The sequence below is a fragment of the Monopterus albus genome, unplaced genomic scaffold (genome assembly GCF_001952655.1).
Source record: "Monopterus albus unplaced genomic scaffold, M_albus_1.0 scaffold11.1, whole genome shotgun sequence".
NCBI lineage: Eukaryota > Metazoa > Chordata > Actinopteri > Synbranchiformes > Synbranchidae > Monopterus > Monopterus albus.
This window is the reverse complement of record NW_018127891.1, coordinates 2,864,632-2,878,503: the sequence shown is the minus strand read 5'-3', so window position 1 is coordinate 2,878,503 and position 13,872 is coordinate 2,864,632. Positions and strand designations below refer to the sequence as shown.

General features: G+C 41.2%; 1 protein-coding gene across 8 annotated transcripts in view; it reads left to right on the top strand.

Moving 5' to 3' along the window:
• The window catches only part of arhgef1 (Rho guanine nucleotide exchange factor (GEF) 1), a 44,601-nt gene that overhangs the window by 16,840 nt on the left and 13,889 nt on the right, over positions 1-13,872 (top strand). For 5 of the 8 annotated variants that reach the window (XM_020590091.1, XM_020590089.1, XM_020590087.1 and 2 more), the window contains 14 exons: positions 123-221; positions 1,651-1,693; positions 1,829-1,934; positions 5,059-5,199; positions 7,473-7,502; positions 8,400-8,511; positions 8,673-8,748; positions 8,987-9,016; positions 9,443-9,649; positions 9,806-9,947; positions 11,064-11,075; positions 11,951-12,112; positions 13,163-13,353; positions 13,459-13,605. In XM_020590091.1, coding sequence (XP_020445747.1) covers positions 123-221; positions 1,651-1,693; positions 1,829-1,934; positions 5,059-5,199; positions 7,473-7,502; positions 8,400-8,511; positions 8,673-8,748; positions 8,987-9,016; positions 9,443-9,649; positions 9,806-9,947; positions 11,064-11,075; positions 11,951-12,112; positions 13,163-13,353; positions 13,459-13,605 — 1,498 coding nt within the window. Of the gene's footprint in view, positions 1-122; positions 222-1,650; positions 1,694-1,828; positions 1,935-5,058; positions 5,200-7,004; positions 7,389-7,472; positions 7,503-8,399; positions 8,512-8,672; positions 8,749-8,986; positions 9,017-9,442; positions 9,650-9,805; positions 9,948-11,063; positions 11,076-11,950; positions 12,113-13,162; positions 13,354-13,458; positions 13,606-13,872 lie in introns of those variants that run through there. The other 3 variants (XM_020590092.1, XM_020590093.1, XM_020590094.1) reach the window with 3 other exon arrangements.

Sequence of the window (13,872 nt, the reverse complement as noted above, 5' to 3'; positions counted from 1 at the left end):
CAGCCTTTAGTAGTGATATGACGCTTACAGTAACTCTGCACAAAAAGATGGAAGAGGAGTAGTTACTCTATCAGCGAGGACATTAGATGATATTGAAATGGTCTCTGTCTCTCCTCTCTCAGCTGTGTTACCTCCATGCTGACCTCTTCAAAACCCTCAGTGCCAAAGAGACAAAGAAGCAATTTGTGGAGTTTTACAACACCTTCTTGGACAAGGGTGCAGTAAGTAGCACATACACCGCTTTGCCTGTGCAATATTGTTTGTATGCAAAAGTATGAAATAATGAGCAAACTGATTGTAGTGAAACTGTAATCAGAATAAAGTTTAATCCAATAGAGTTTATAAAACATTGAGCTTAAGGTAAAAAAAAATGTGTGTGCATATAAAAACACAAAATTTTGCAGTAGCAGGCAGAAGGGGAAGGATGTCACACAGATAACTAGATATTGCGTTAATGTGCTCAGTTTATGTGCTGTATGTTCACCAAGAGAGCCACAATATGTGGTAACCGCCAGGCAGCATAGCTAGTCTGATGACCATGTAAGATCTAATTCTGTCTTCTTCTAAAGTGTTTGAACTCGTATGTTGTGTGTAATGTGATTGGTGTTTGGGGAATAAGTCAGAGTTTCTCTTTGTGCTGCTTACAACCTTTTGTATCTGTGAAGACACCCACTGCAGTTTAGTGAATATTGCAGGTGCTGTATGGCTCGACTCATCACATTTATGTTTGCACGGCTGTTGGTTTTGAAAGTTATCCATTCATAATGACAGACTTTACATCTCCCTCTACTATCTATTGTGCTTCATTGCTCTCTATTTAAGATTCTTAGTTTTAGAGAACTGTGCCACCTTACTCTTTCTGTTTGATGGTATGTATTATATAAAAATCAACTTAGAAAAATGTAGCAGCCTTTGCGATGTTGATATATTATTCTACTCCTTTAGTGTCATTGGTAGGAATTTGATATGCTGCTCAGCTGTAGTCTGTAAGTTGGACTCGGGAGAAGAGTATATTGTGTGCACTTGGTTTGTTCATGAGTGCACAGCTGTGTGTCGGCTCCGTTTGCTTTGCCTGTGGAGTGTGTCTGTGCGTCAGCCTTCGGCATCTGCCACTTCTCCCTGCACACCTGGCCCTGTCACTTCTCTATGTTTCCTCCTCAGAGCTCATGCACTGTGCAAGCCTGTCAACTGAGTTGCAGCTTGTGCTGCGCTTTCTCCCTGTCGATCTGTCTGTCTGTCTGACCCCACAGCTTCCTGTCAGGATCGTGGGAAAGCCCTTTAAGAAGAATCATTCTCTCATAGTGCCTCTTGTTTTTTAACCCCATCTCTTTTGTAAACCCAATGACTTAAAGTTGGCCCATGTTGTTATTTTCATGTCAGAGACAGAGTTGTGTATATCATATCTGCTTTTTCCCTATTGGTTGTTTTTGTGTGTGTGTGTGTGTGGGTGGGTGTGTTACTATGACCCCTTGTGGTGATATGTAGCTACTGCATTACTTCACCTAGAACTTTCTCAGTGGATCAAAACAAAGCAAAATCCACCTGTTTTTGAAAGTCAGTCCTTTGTTATGAACCCTTTACATTCTGTATATGCTTTAAACATGTAATGTTCTAATATCTGTCTGTTTTGTCTTTTGCTCCACAATACAGACACTGAGAGTGGCAGTGCCATCTGTTGTATCCTATGAACTGGGTAAGTTAGTTTTCTGTGGTTTATTTATGGAAAGTCTTTACACACATACACACACCTCAGCTCCACCCTGTGTATTTTCCCTGTATCAATATTTCCTCAGTCACTCACTCACTTCTCATGTCCTCCTCCTTTAAGACCGAACGCGTCCAGATCTGCTGTCCGAGGACCTCCAACGACGTTATGTTCAGGAGGTTCAGAGCCTGCAGGCTGCCGAAGTGGCCAAGCAGCTGGAAGACTTCAGGTGAGAATTTCTCACTCTGAACACTACACAGCCAGTCTAGCATAGTCCTGTATTATACCACAAATATTTCATTTGTACATTCTCAAAATCTGTCGCAGTTCATGATCACAACACTCTGCTTTAGGGTTAGTGGTTGACATGTGTTAAAGGACCTTATGCTATAGAGTGCTGTAGGGATGATGATGATGATGATATTTTGTGTAACAGCATGGAAGTTCGCATCACCCTGGTTCCCTTGACAGAAGGGGATTTTTCCATAGGCTTTTGCATTTTGCGGAAAATAAGCTCTGTGACAAACAATGGTTTATGGCACTTGCATGTTTTGTTCAGCAAGATAATCTTCATAAATCAACAACCACTTTTATGATTTTTGAAACCCAAATGGAATCACCAGAAGTAAAAAGCTATAAACACCACAGTCCCATGACTTCAACATCACCGCCACAGCTTCCAATTTGTAGTTTGATTTATAGCACTTTCTTCTTCTACAAAATCTATGTCAGTTAGAATAGTTTGCAAGTGTGAATGTTTCAAAATAATAAGGCTGTAAAGGTGGGCTAGTGAATAGATGAGTCTCTGTGATAGTGGTTAATATCTCAGACAGCCTCTGTAGTCTCATTTAGCCACTTGCTAGCAACCGCCTTTTTAAAGATGCATAAAAGCATTTAAAAAAATCACTAGTGAGGTATTTACTGACATGTTATTTTATAGAACAAAACATGAAAATGTATTGGCCTTAACCACAGTCCTTATTTCAGACATCTAACCAAAAACTCTTTCCAAAAAAAATGGATGAGGGACATGGAAGTGCAAAACTGCTCACTCAATTCTGGGTTTTAGGACTCACTACAACCCCAAATCACAAAAGTGAAGCGGTCCTAGATCGTCACTGATGCAACTTGCGTTTCAAAATGCGCCACACATTCTCTATTGGGAACAGGTCAGGACCTGCAGGCAGACCAGTCCAGCACTCGCACCCTTTTCTTCCACAGCCAGGCCTTGCTAATGTGCACACTATGAGGTTTTGCATTGTCTTATTGAACTATGCATGGGCATCCCTGGAAAAGATGTGGTCTTGAAGGCAGCATATGTTGCTCCAAAATCTCTGTATTGTTCAGCATTAATGGAGCCATCACAGAAGTGTAATTTACCTTTGCCAAGGGCACTGACACAAGCACAGTCCATGACAGACTCTGGCTTCTGGGCTTGTTGCTGGTAGCAGTGTGGATGGTCCTTTTTGTCTTTGGTCCAGAGTGCACAGTGTCAATTACTTCCAAAAACACCTGAAATACTGATTTGTCTGATGACAAACATTTCCACCGTGTGCTGGTCTATCCCAGATGCCTCCAAGCCCAGAGCACAGTGCAGTTTTAAGCAGCATTTATGGATGGAACTACGTACTGTAGTGCCTGACACAGGTATACCAAAGTAATCCTGAGCCCATGTAGTTATATGGCTTATAGAAGGATGACGATTCTCAATGCGGTGCCGTCTGAGGGATCAGAGACCACGGTCATCCAGTTTAGGCTTGTCCCCTTTATAAACTGAAATCCTTCCAGATTCCTGGAATCTTTTAATCATGTTCTGCACCGTAGAGGGTGACGTATCCAAATCCCTTCCTAGATTTCTTTGAGGAACATTGTTTTTAAACATTTCAATCATTTTCCCACACATATGTTGGTAACCTTGTGATCCTGGACCCATCTGTGATCCTAAAGGGCCTTTCCTGGATGCCACCTTTCTACCAAATCATGATGCAGTCACCTGTTGATGTCACCTGGTTCAAATCAAATCATCATTTCATAGTTTTACCTCATTAATGGCTCTGAAAGTTCAAAGTGTTTATTTTGTCATATGCAGACATCCCAACTATTTTTGGAATGTGTTCCAGGCATCAGAATTGAAATGAGTGTTTATTTTGAACCAAGAATAAAATTGATGAGGTATCTCATCAAATAATGTGCTGCTGTAATGTTTTCAATGTAATACAGGACACAGATGATTTACACTATCACTATTTTCAGTTTTAATATTTATTTTATATACCGTCCCAACTTTTTCTGATTTAGGGCTGTACTACTGTACTCTACTCACTTTGTAAAATATAATCTGCTGAATACACTGTATGTAAGCTACTCAAAATATAGTTCTTTCCTGTGAGTGAGTCGGGGGTTTCATACAGGTTCAGTCAAATCAGTCAACCAACCAGCAAATAAACTCATTTAGCTCTGTGAAGTTCGTGGTAAGGTGTCAGAATCCCATTGATTTGTTTTTAATTGTGGTTTGCAGGCTATCAGAATACTGATCACTAACATTTAGCAAATCAACTTCATCAGTTTTTAGATTCTTGTCTATGTGAAAATGAAATTGCAGAGACTAAACTTGCTTTAGACGAGGTGTTTGTCCCATAGGAAGCTACTTTTCAATAATTATATTTGACACACAGTCATTTCGATGTTTGCTTATCTTAATTATGTGTTAAAAGTTTGCAAGTTGATCCAGACAACCTATCACATCTGTTAGAATCAAATCACCCTAACTGTATGCTAAGCTGCTGTCAGCGAGTATTGCTCAAGACTTCCCCTGGCATCTTCACTTTAAATTTGCATTTCTTTCTTGGAAGGCTTTTATTTTAAAATGCACTAGTGCAATAGCACAAACACAAGAAATCTCTTTCTCACTTTCTGGTTCAGTAGAATTTTGTCATTTTAATGCTGATACTCTGATTTGTTTTTTAACCTGAACAAGAGAACTTATAGATTTGCTGCCTTTCATTTACATGAACAGAGAAATGATCTGATCTGACATCTGTTAGAAAGAAGTACATTCATGTGCAATATTTTCCAAGAAGCAAACATAAGACACAATCAATTGTGGACATCACAAAGAGGTTAATTGAAAATGTTTCTATATAGCTACCACTTTTGAAGGAAGAACTGAGCATTATCAAATAGCTGTATCTTAGACATGGTAATGCTTTGAGCACCTCTCTTCACAGTACATTCTGTGTTTGCTCACTGAATTCTGGAAAGATCCATCAATATGCGGCATCAGTCCTCTGCTTTCAGTGTTATGTTTGACACATGTGCCAAACTCCTGCCCCCTTCTGATTTGTCTTACACAGGCAGAAGAGGATGATGGGTATGACGCCCAATGAGGCCGAGCTGATTGATGTGGAGAACCACTATCCCACAGATCGTGTCCCATTGGAGATGAAGGAGAAGTCTGTGGCTGAGAACCTGCTGGACAAGATGTCTGAGACACAGTGAGGCGTTCTCTCTGCTGCTTACAGCACTATTAGGAAGAGTTTTTATAGATAGTGGCTGTGTTATTGATGCTTTGCTCATAACAGTGTAGCAAAGTCCAAGGAGTTAACATTTAAGATTCACTGTTTAGTATCCAGCTGTAATGACAAAGCAGCCTCACTTAGCTACCTATTTGATTTGTGCCTCAAACTGGCTTCTAGCTATGACCAAGACTTATCTGGCTACCACAGTATTTGGAGTAATTTGTCATGTGTAACAGACAGAAAATGATGACTGATGACTGCTGTTACAGACATGATTGATAAAGTTGCAATAATCAAAGCTTTACATAAATATACAGGATCCAGGCGGCTCCCCTTTTTTGACCAAAAGGTTCCAGGAACCAGAACTTAAGATAAACCTTTATTAGTCCCATGATGGGGAAATTCACACCGTTAGAGCAGCCAAGGGATAGAAACAGGCAAGCAATGTTAAAAATCAAGAAGTAACAGGCAAGGTATTATCAATATAAATATATTCAATTATAGCTATAATAAAGTACAAAGGAGGACACATTGCACACTTGACAACAGAAGTCCTTTTTGCACATTTCTGCTTGTTTCCACTGCATCTGAGAAACTGTGACAATCAGGCAAACTAAACAGAACAATGCTGTTGTCATAATGATATTGTTTAAAGAAAGGACAGTCCCCACTGTCTAATTAGTAACTGGATAGTGGGGAAAATACTTGGGTCTTCTCTCTGTTACCTGCTGCTCTGTGTTTTAAGCTGAGAAAATGACCAGTCTTTCAAAACAAGTTGGCACTTTACTTAAACAAAGCTCTGTAGAAGGTAGTCAACATCAGCGGTGCACATAACCAATCTAATACAGAGCAGGAGATGGAGGAAATCAAGCTCACTGGACCAGAGAGGTTGGAGATGGAAAAGCTGATTTGAAGAGAACACAATAGAGCAAGAAGGAAATGAAGAAGCACAGAGGAAAAGATGGAGTCAGCAGTGCCACGCTGGCAGAAGGCTTACCCCTGGCATTTTGCCAGCTGGGGGGAGGGGGAGGGCGGCAGCTTGTATAGGTTACACAGTGGAAAACAGATGGAGGAGAGAAAGGGCCAGAGGGTTATCGAAGCTGGCTAGTTCCTGCCCTGGACACGGTTAAAGAAAGAAAGCGAGAAATCCAGGGAAGGTTCATCTATCCTTGACCCTGTGGCCAACTGCAATGTATTATCCTTTACAAGAAGCAAGCCAGACAGAGGGGGAGAGGAGGCCGGGGAGAGGGCAGAAGACTGTCTAACTTCATCTAGTCACAAAAGAGGAATAAAAGTGAACAACAGAAACAGATGGAACAGTGCACAAGCAGCCCCGCCCTGTGGAGATAACCGCGCTCACAGTGAAGAAGGCACAAAAAAGCTTGCATATCAGTCTCTATCAGAGACCCTGTAATTCAGCTTTTGACTCACTCAGTTACTATCACACAGTTGGATCTCTATCCCCACTGCACAAATGAATCATTCAGCCCAACTCCATTCATTCCCCCCGACAATCATCTCTCTGTTCCCTCACGTTGACGTTCTCCCACACTTTTGCACCCAGTCACCCCCTTCATCCCCTTCCGGACTCGACCACAACAAAGTGACCTCGCCCCGTCTCTCCTTATTGGTCCCTTGTTGATGAGAACGAAGTGACAGCACCATTTGATTGGATTATGTAGGGGAGCGCTTTTTTTATGTTGATAGTAAAACAGTCTTGCCTGCATGTTGCATCAGACAAAAACATGGTTAAATAGACATTTCCGCTGTGCTGGAGCATTTCTGACTTTGATCCCCTTTGCAGGCAGCTTGCTGGAAAGACAAAACAAAGTTGTAGTGATTTACTTTTGACAGTCTGGAGACAATAGTTTGAGTTATTTGCAAGTCTTCAAGAGTGCAGTTTTAAGTCATTACATCAAGTAGAGGTGCAGTTTTTGATGCATCTCTCACTTTTTTGATTTTTTTTTTTGCTCCTTTTTTTTTCATTCTTTTTCTTTTGCAAATTTTAGAATATGTTCAATAGCTTCTGTGCTGAACACAATAACATTACAGTCAGCTTTGAGTTGGATCAGGAGAAGCTCAGGCAGTTCAGATTTCACCGACCCAAAACACAGTTAGTAATCAGTCGAGCAAGGGAAAGAAAAAATGCTACTTAAAAGAAAGAGGTGAGTTGATGCTGCAAGATGAGTAACCCGGCTTTTTTCTATCTGCAGATGTAACATCACTGACAATTGTCTGTTTTCTTTCAGACCCACAATCGTCTCAGACGAGGAAAAATGGTGAGTAAAGTTTTTTTTTGTACTTTATTGATATGTTTTCTTTTTTGAAGGAGCATTTGTGTGCTTTGATCTCTGGATGCTTTTTCTGTGCCTGGGTGTGGTCAACATTCCAGAGTTTTGCATACTGACTTAAATGCACCAAATATTCATCAACATTTCTTTGACTTGAGTTGCTCTTGAGACAATGTTCTAATACTGTCTGTATGATTTTTGTCAAAAATTGTACTGTACGCTGTAACAGTATCTTATACAGTGACTGAGATGCATTCTTAAATTTTTCTTTAATAATTTGTTGCACATAAACTATTAAACCCTGCCATACATGCCTCAGGTTTTTGTGCCTTGCTCCCAAGAGTTATGGCCCTCTATGATTCGTGGTCATTCTGTTGAATCGTTGGTGTATTCAGATAATATTCTCTGTAAATCTGTGCAGTGACTGGTGGGGAGAGACACATGTGCTTTTGTTATGTGCACATCCCCAGAGGCTCCTCCCTTTGCCTATTTTTTTTATTTCTACTCGACTCCTCCTCTGTCTTTTCTTATGTTTTCTTATGTCATTCTTTACAACTCCTCCTCCTCCCTTCTGGGACACTTTCAGGTCTCCATCTCCCTCTTCCCCTGCCTGCATCCTTCTTGTCATCCATTTTTTTGTGTGTCTCAGCATTAGCATCGAAGTCACCAGAGACTGCAAACACAACTTTAACATTCTGGTACTTTATTGCAGCCTTTAATATGAAACATGATGAGCACAAATGCATTTATAAGAGAAGACTGATTTTGTTCCAGGAATTTAAAATGTAATTTATTTATTAAAAACTGTAAAACAGAGCAATGACAAATAAATATTAACAAAAAACAGTGTTAGCTATTAACACTTTTTTTTTACTCGTCTTTTAGCCAATCCATCTTCACAGCTGTGGTCTTCTACATGAAGCACCTTGGGGTTAAAACCAGGGCAGCTGACAGTAAGAAGTCCAGAGGAGGCTTCTTCAGGAGACAGCTTGTAAAGGTAAACAATCCTTATTCTGTTAGCGAAGCCATTAAACAGATCGCCGGTCAGTCTGGTGAAATGTACTGCACTGTCCTCACTAAACCTTTGCAGGGTAGCAGTTGTGTTATTGTTCATTTTCATTTCACCTTTTTGATTCCATACTTATGTTATCTTTGCAGAATAAGAAGGATGAATCCACAAAGCCCAAGCCCAGAGGGGTGTTTCCTGGTATGCCTAGCTGGATTGCAGGCAACAGTATGTATTTGATTTTGTTCCTCATCACAAATGAGCCCTATTACATTGGGGGTTTTGTATCTGTATTTCATTTCTGAATAATTTTTGAAAGTATTTACAATCGCTAAATTGACATGCACACTTTCAATTAATGATAATTATTATAGTGGCATTTACAGTAACTAAATGTTATACATCTTGATGTCCATAAATGGTCTGGATATGAGAATATGTGTCCTACCCTTTTTTCCTGTTACAGCTGAGGTCAAACCTAAAATGGAGAGTGAAGGTACTAGCTGGCCTGAGTTCCACCCCATTTTTATCTGTAGAATGGTCACCTCCCTACTAATCAACTCATAAGCATGTTTGCATGTCCCAGATCGAACTGGGAGAGACTGTGGGTGGGCATTGTTCAGTTAATTCTGTGTTACAGGGTGGTTGTTTGAGGAATTAGTTGTACTGTGTAGTTTGTATTCACAAGAAATCTTCATATAATGCACACTTACTTCCTCTGCAGGGTTGTGAATGCTCTTATGTTACAAACTAACCCTTTAATTTACCACAGATGCCTTGATTGCTCATACTCATCCTGTCTGTCTGTCTCAACAAGTTTGTCTTTTTGTTTTGATGGTTGAAGTCCTTTAGTGTTGTCTTTGCATCTGAGTTGTCAACAGTTCAGCTTTGTTAAACTTGTTGTACTCTTCTCACTTGTCAGCGGAAAAGGACAAAGTGAATCCAGAGCGTAAGGGTCCCCCTCCCGGCAGAAGCTCTGTCATTGAACCTTCAGCCCCTTCTCTCCCTAGCAGGAGGGAAGGGACGACCAGGAGGGATGGCCCTCCCTCCCTGCCTGGGCTAGAGATCACTGATGGCTCAGGCAACAACATAAATGCCATCAACATCCCTGAGTCTTCACACAGTGATGGTAAGATTGACTAGACTGTGTTATATGATGTATGCTTTCTTATCTAAAAGCAATCAATACGTTACAAATTGTAAACTTACTGGATAGGTCTTTCAGCAGAAATTTGCAATACATAACCCCTCATTTGTTCCCTTGCCTCCTTTTCTAATATTCTAGGCCCCTTAAGCAGTCGCTTAGAGCCTCCAGTCCTGTCAGAAGGGGGTGATGTCTCCCCTGTCGGGCTGGGAGGTGGGCTGACCATTGGGGAGCCCATCTTGCCCAGTGACATTTCCACAGAGGACAATGTGGAGAAAGACAGGTGAGGAGGATGCAGATGGTAACAAAGAAAGTAGCATCTAGGGAGTGAGATTACTCAGTGAGAGTCTAGGCAATTACAGGATTAGAAATTGTAATGAGGTTATAAGTAGATTATATGGGAGGTGTAAAGACAGCAGATCCAACAACCAGGGGAGCAGGGGGAAGCGAAACATGTCTTGCACGCTCATGCTGAGGGAGTGTGGTAAAGCTCCCCCAGCAGTCTGTCCCTGCTGTGTGCTAGCTTCTGTCATGTTGCCCGTTGTTCGCTAGCTAACCGAGTCTGCAGTTTTGAAGGACCCTCACCAGGTGAACCCGGACATGGTTTTCCCTACCAGGCCTTTGCCTTCCCTCCTCCCCATGCCCTCTCTCTTTTTTTCTTGTTCACACTAACATGTGTGCTCTCTTTCTAATATGATACTGTCCCATTGGTGTTCTTTTGTGTGTGTCTTGCTCTGCAGCTCCTAAAATTTACTACAGAGTTCATTGCCACTTTTGTTGGAAATTGTTTGTTGTTTTTTTTTTTCCAATTCAGGTACATGTTGACAGTACACTGGTGATTTCTTCTGGCACAGACATTTGTAATTCTTAAGGTTATATGGCACTGATGTCCGTTTTCTACCCAGCAAATAGGTTTGGCGTTTAGGTCAGATATTTTAGCCAACATATAGAAATGATAATATTTTGTATGAAATTTGTCCAGAGCTTTTGAAAAAAAGTGGTTTAATAAATTTGCCTTGTTGCTAATCTTTAGTGCTTTTAAATCTTAAACATTACTGTGCTGTTATTTAGTTAATAGTCAGAAGTGGAAAATGAAATTTAATTTGTATACATTTTTATTTATAGTTTATATTTGCTGCTCGGCCCGTGTGCTTTTCAAGGTGTCTGCATCTGTTGTGGCCGGGTCCATCTTTTGTCCTGCTTGTCTCCATGCACACTGTGTGTGTAGTTACATGTTGTTCCAGGGGCTTTGGCATAGTATTTGGCATGCTACTCTGACAGTGGTGTAAACATTTGTTTAGAATAATATGCTGAGGTGTGCATTTGCATGTTATGGTTGCTACTGTGGCAGCTATGTAAAGGCGGGTGTGTAACGCTGTGGTGTCCCGTGTTTTTGCAGACGGAAGACAAGGTGGGTGTCAGCGCCTTGACAGAGTCATGGACATGCTTCAGGCCTTATAATGATCATATGTCACACATATACAAACTCAACAAACATCACTCACATACATACACACACTTCACATTAAGCCCTGTACTCCTATGCTGATCCATAACACATGGCTAAGTATTTCAACTTGCTTGTGATGTAATTGGAATGACCTTGATTGCTGAGATCACTTGGATTATTTTTAGCTGTGGGAAGTTGGAGAACTGTTGAGATAAATGGTTATTATTAGAGTTGCTGATTTGAAAACGTTTGGTACATGGAGTAGGCTACGTAGAGCCAATGCATTGCTACTTAACATTGTGTTGTAAACTGGTTGCCAGTAGCTCATAAGGACATTTAAATGTTAAGTGCATTTAAGTGCCACCATGTCTACAGTATATGAAGCATACTCTATCTGTTTCATTGTCTAATCAATATATGCATGTCAGATGTCATGTCACTCATTTTCTCTCTTTCTCCATCTTTTGATTTTTTTTTTTCCTGTTTTCTTCTTGAACATCTATTTTTGTGTAAATCCTGTACTAATGTACCTTGACTCCATTATCCTTGTCTTCATAATTAACACAAATGTCTGTCCTTACTGGTTATATATAACTCTCTTCTACTATCCAATGGTTTTTGGCATTTCCTCTCTCTATTCTGTTGCATCTGTGTGTTTCCTCCTTCCACACTTTGGTTCTCGTTTTCTCTTTGCCCTCTCTTCGGCCTCTTTTGTCCTTTCTTGCATTTGCTTCCTGTTCCTTTTTCTATCCATATTTCTCCTTCCCCCCTCTTTTGTCCCTGTCTTTCCTCATCCCTCCCCATCCTCCATCTTCTCCCACCTTCCCTCCCTACAGTAGGAAAGTGGGACGTAGCGAGAGTGCTCGGATGGACCGACACCCCTCTCGCCGCCGCGGCTCTTCCCGGGCCAAACAGTCCCGCTCCCGTAGTGATGTGGACCTCCAACCACCTTCCACCCCGACTACACTTGCCCCGCTCACCCCCCAGCACTCCCATTTGTAAGATGGACAAAGCCTCTCTGGTTGAGAGGTGCACAGCAGGGACAGACAGGGCCATTACAGACCCAGCAGCAGCAGTAGTCCTCAAATAGTCAGGAAGCAGTTCAGCAAAATAAACAGTAACAATAAAAATACTGGTGGATCACAAGCAAGTGGCTCATTCAGAACTAATGGGTAGATCACTTTGGAGCTATATTTAAATTGATTTTTGTCTAAGTGCCAGTTAATGTGGGTAAGTGACTTTGACAAGGTGCATATCTGTTGTCTCCTGTAAAATGTATCAGCCTGGCTGACTGACTCACTACTGACTGTCAGTGAGACCTGTCTCTAATAGTTGACCTGCACTGTGACTGACAGGAAGTGAGGTAACAGTTAAACTGCACTCTCATTTTCAGCCAGAGGTCAGGGACTTAGCTCTTTAGAGAGATGATTACTGAGTTAGTGTCAGCCCATTATTAAGAGTTCACTTGCTGTCAGGCAACTGTAAATGCCAGCAATGACTTGAAACAATAAAACACCCAGACTAAGCCAACAGAGGTCAGGTTCATTAAAGTTTTCAATGCATTTCTTTATTTGATTTTTGTCTTGGGTGCAGCAAGGTTTTGTTTTATTGTATGGTTTTAGAGGCTGTGAAGTTGCTTTTTAAACCTCTCTACAGTCACAACTACTGTCATCATGGGTGTCTAGTGGAGAGCGCTTGTATTCAGATCAAGACCTGCATTGCTATAAACAAAATTCAGCTGGCTGATTTTGTAAACCAATAATGATCTTAACATACAGCTAGCAGCAGCTATTAATGTGAGGTTAAATTTGATATAGTAGCTCATCCAGCGGATACTCTAAATGATTCTAGAATGTTAAAGAGCTAGCCAGTGTACAGACATTCTTGGTGTAGATTTAGAAAAACAACTAGCTCTTCACAGCTGCTGTTCAACATTTTCCACTTTTGTTGCTAGTGTGTTTGTCACATTACATGATAGTCATCGTGCTTGATTTAAGCTGTAGTAGCCAATCTAAACTAAAACTTCCCCTGCTTCCTTTGTTCCTCAGTGCCGAGGGACCAGTATTGGATTCAGAAGGGCATGGCCACTCTCCAACCAGCCCCTCCCCACAGGTGGAGGAGATGGAGCCGCGCCTTCTGGAGTTTGAGCAGGACCCACCCAACTGGAGGGAGCTGGCCTCCCCTGAAGCTCTGTCCAGTCTCAGCAAGAAGGAGACCAAGAGGCAGGAGGTCATCAATGGTGAGGCGAAGACAGCTGAAGCAACACATGATGACACCAAAACAGATGTGCTGAAAAATTTGATTTTAACATCACTTGTACTGTTCCTGCTCCCTCCCCTTTCAGAGTTGTTTGCAACAGAGCATGCCCATGTGCGAATGCTAAGTGTCCTTCAGGCGGTTTTCTCAAGGCCTCTAGAGAGGGAGGAACTACTGTCCGCCACTGAGCTTTCCGCCATCTTCCCAAACCTGGACGAGATTATTGAAATGCATTGTAAGTGCTGCTGCAAATACAGTGGCAAGAAAAAGTATGTGAACCTTTTGGAATTTCAAGGTTTTCTGCATTAATTTGTCATAAAAAGTGATATGATTTTCATCTGAGTCAAGAGTACTGATGAATATAATGTGCCTACAAAAACAACACAAAAAAATTCTGATCTTTCATGTCTTTATTGAAGACACTCATTCAACATTCAAAATGGTAGTGGAAAAAGTAAGTGAACCCCTGGAATTAATAACTGGTTGACTAACTGTAGACTGG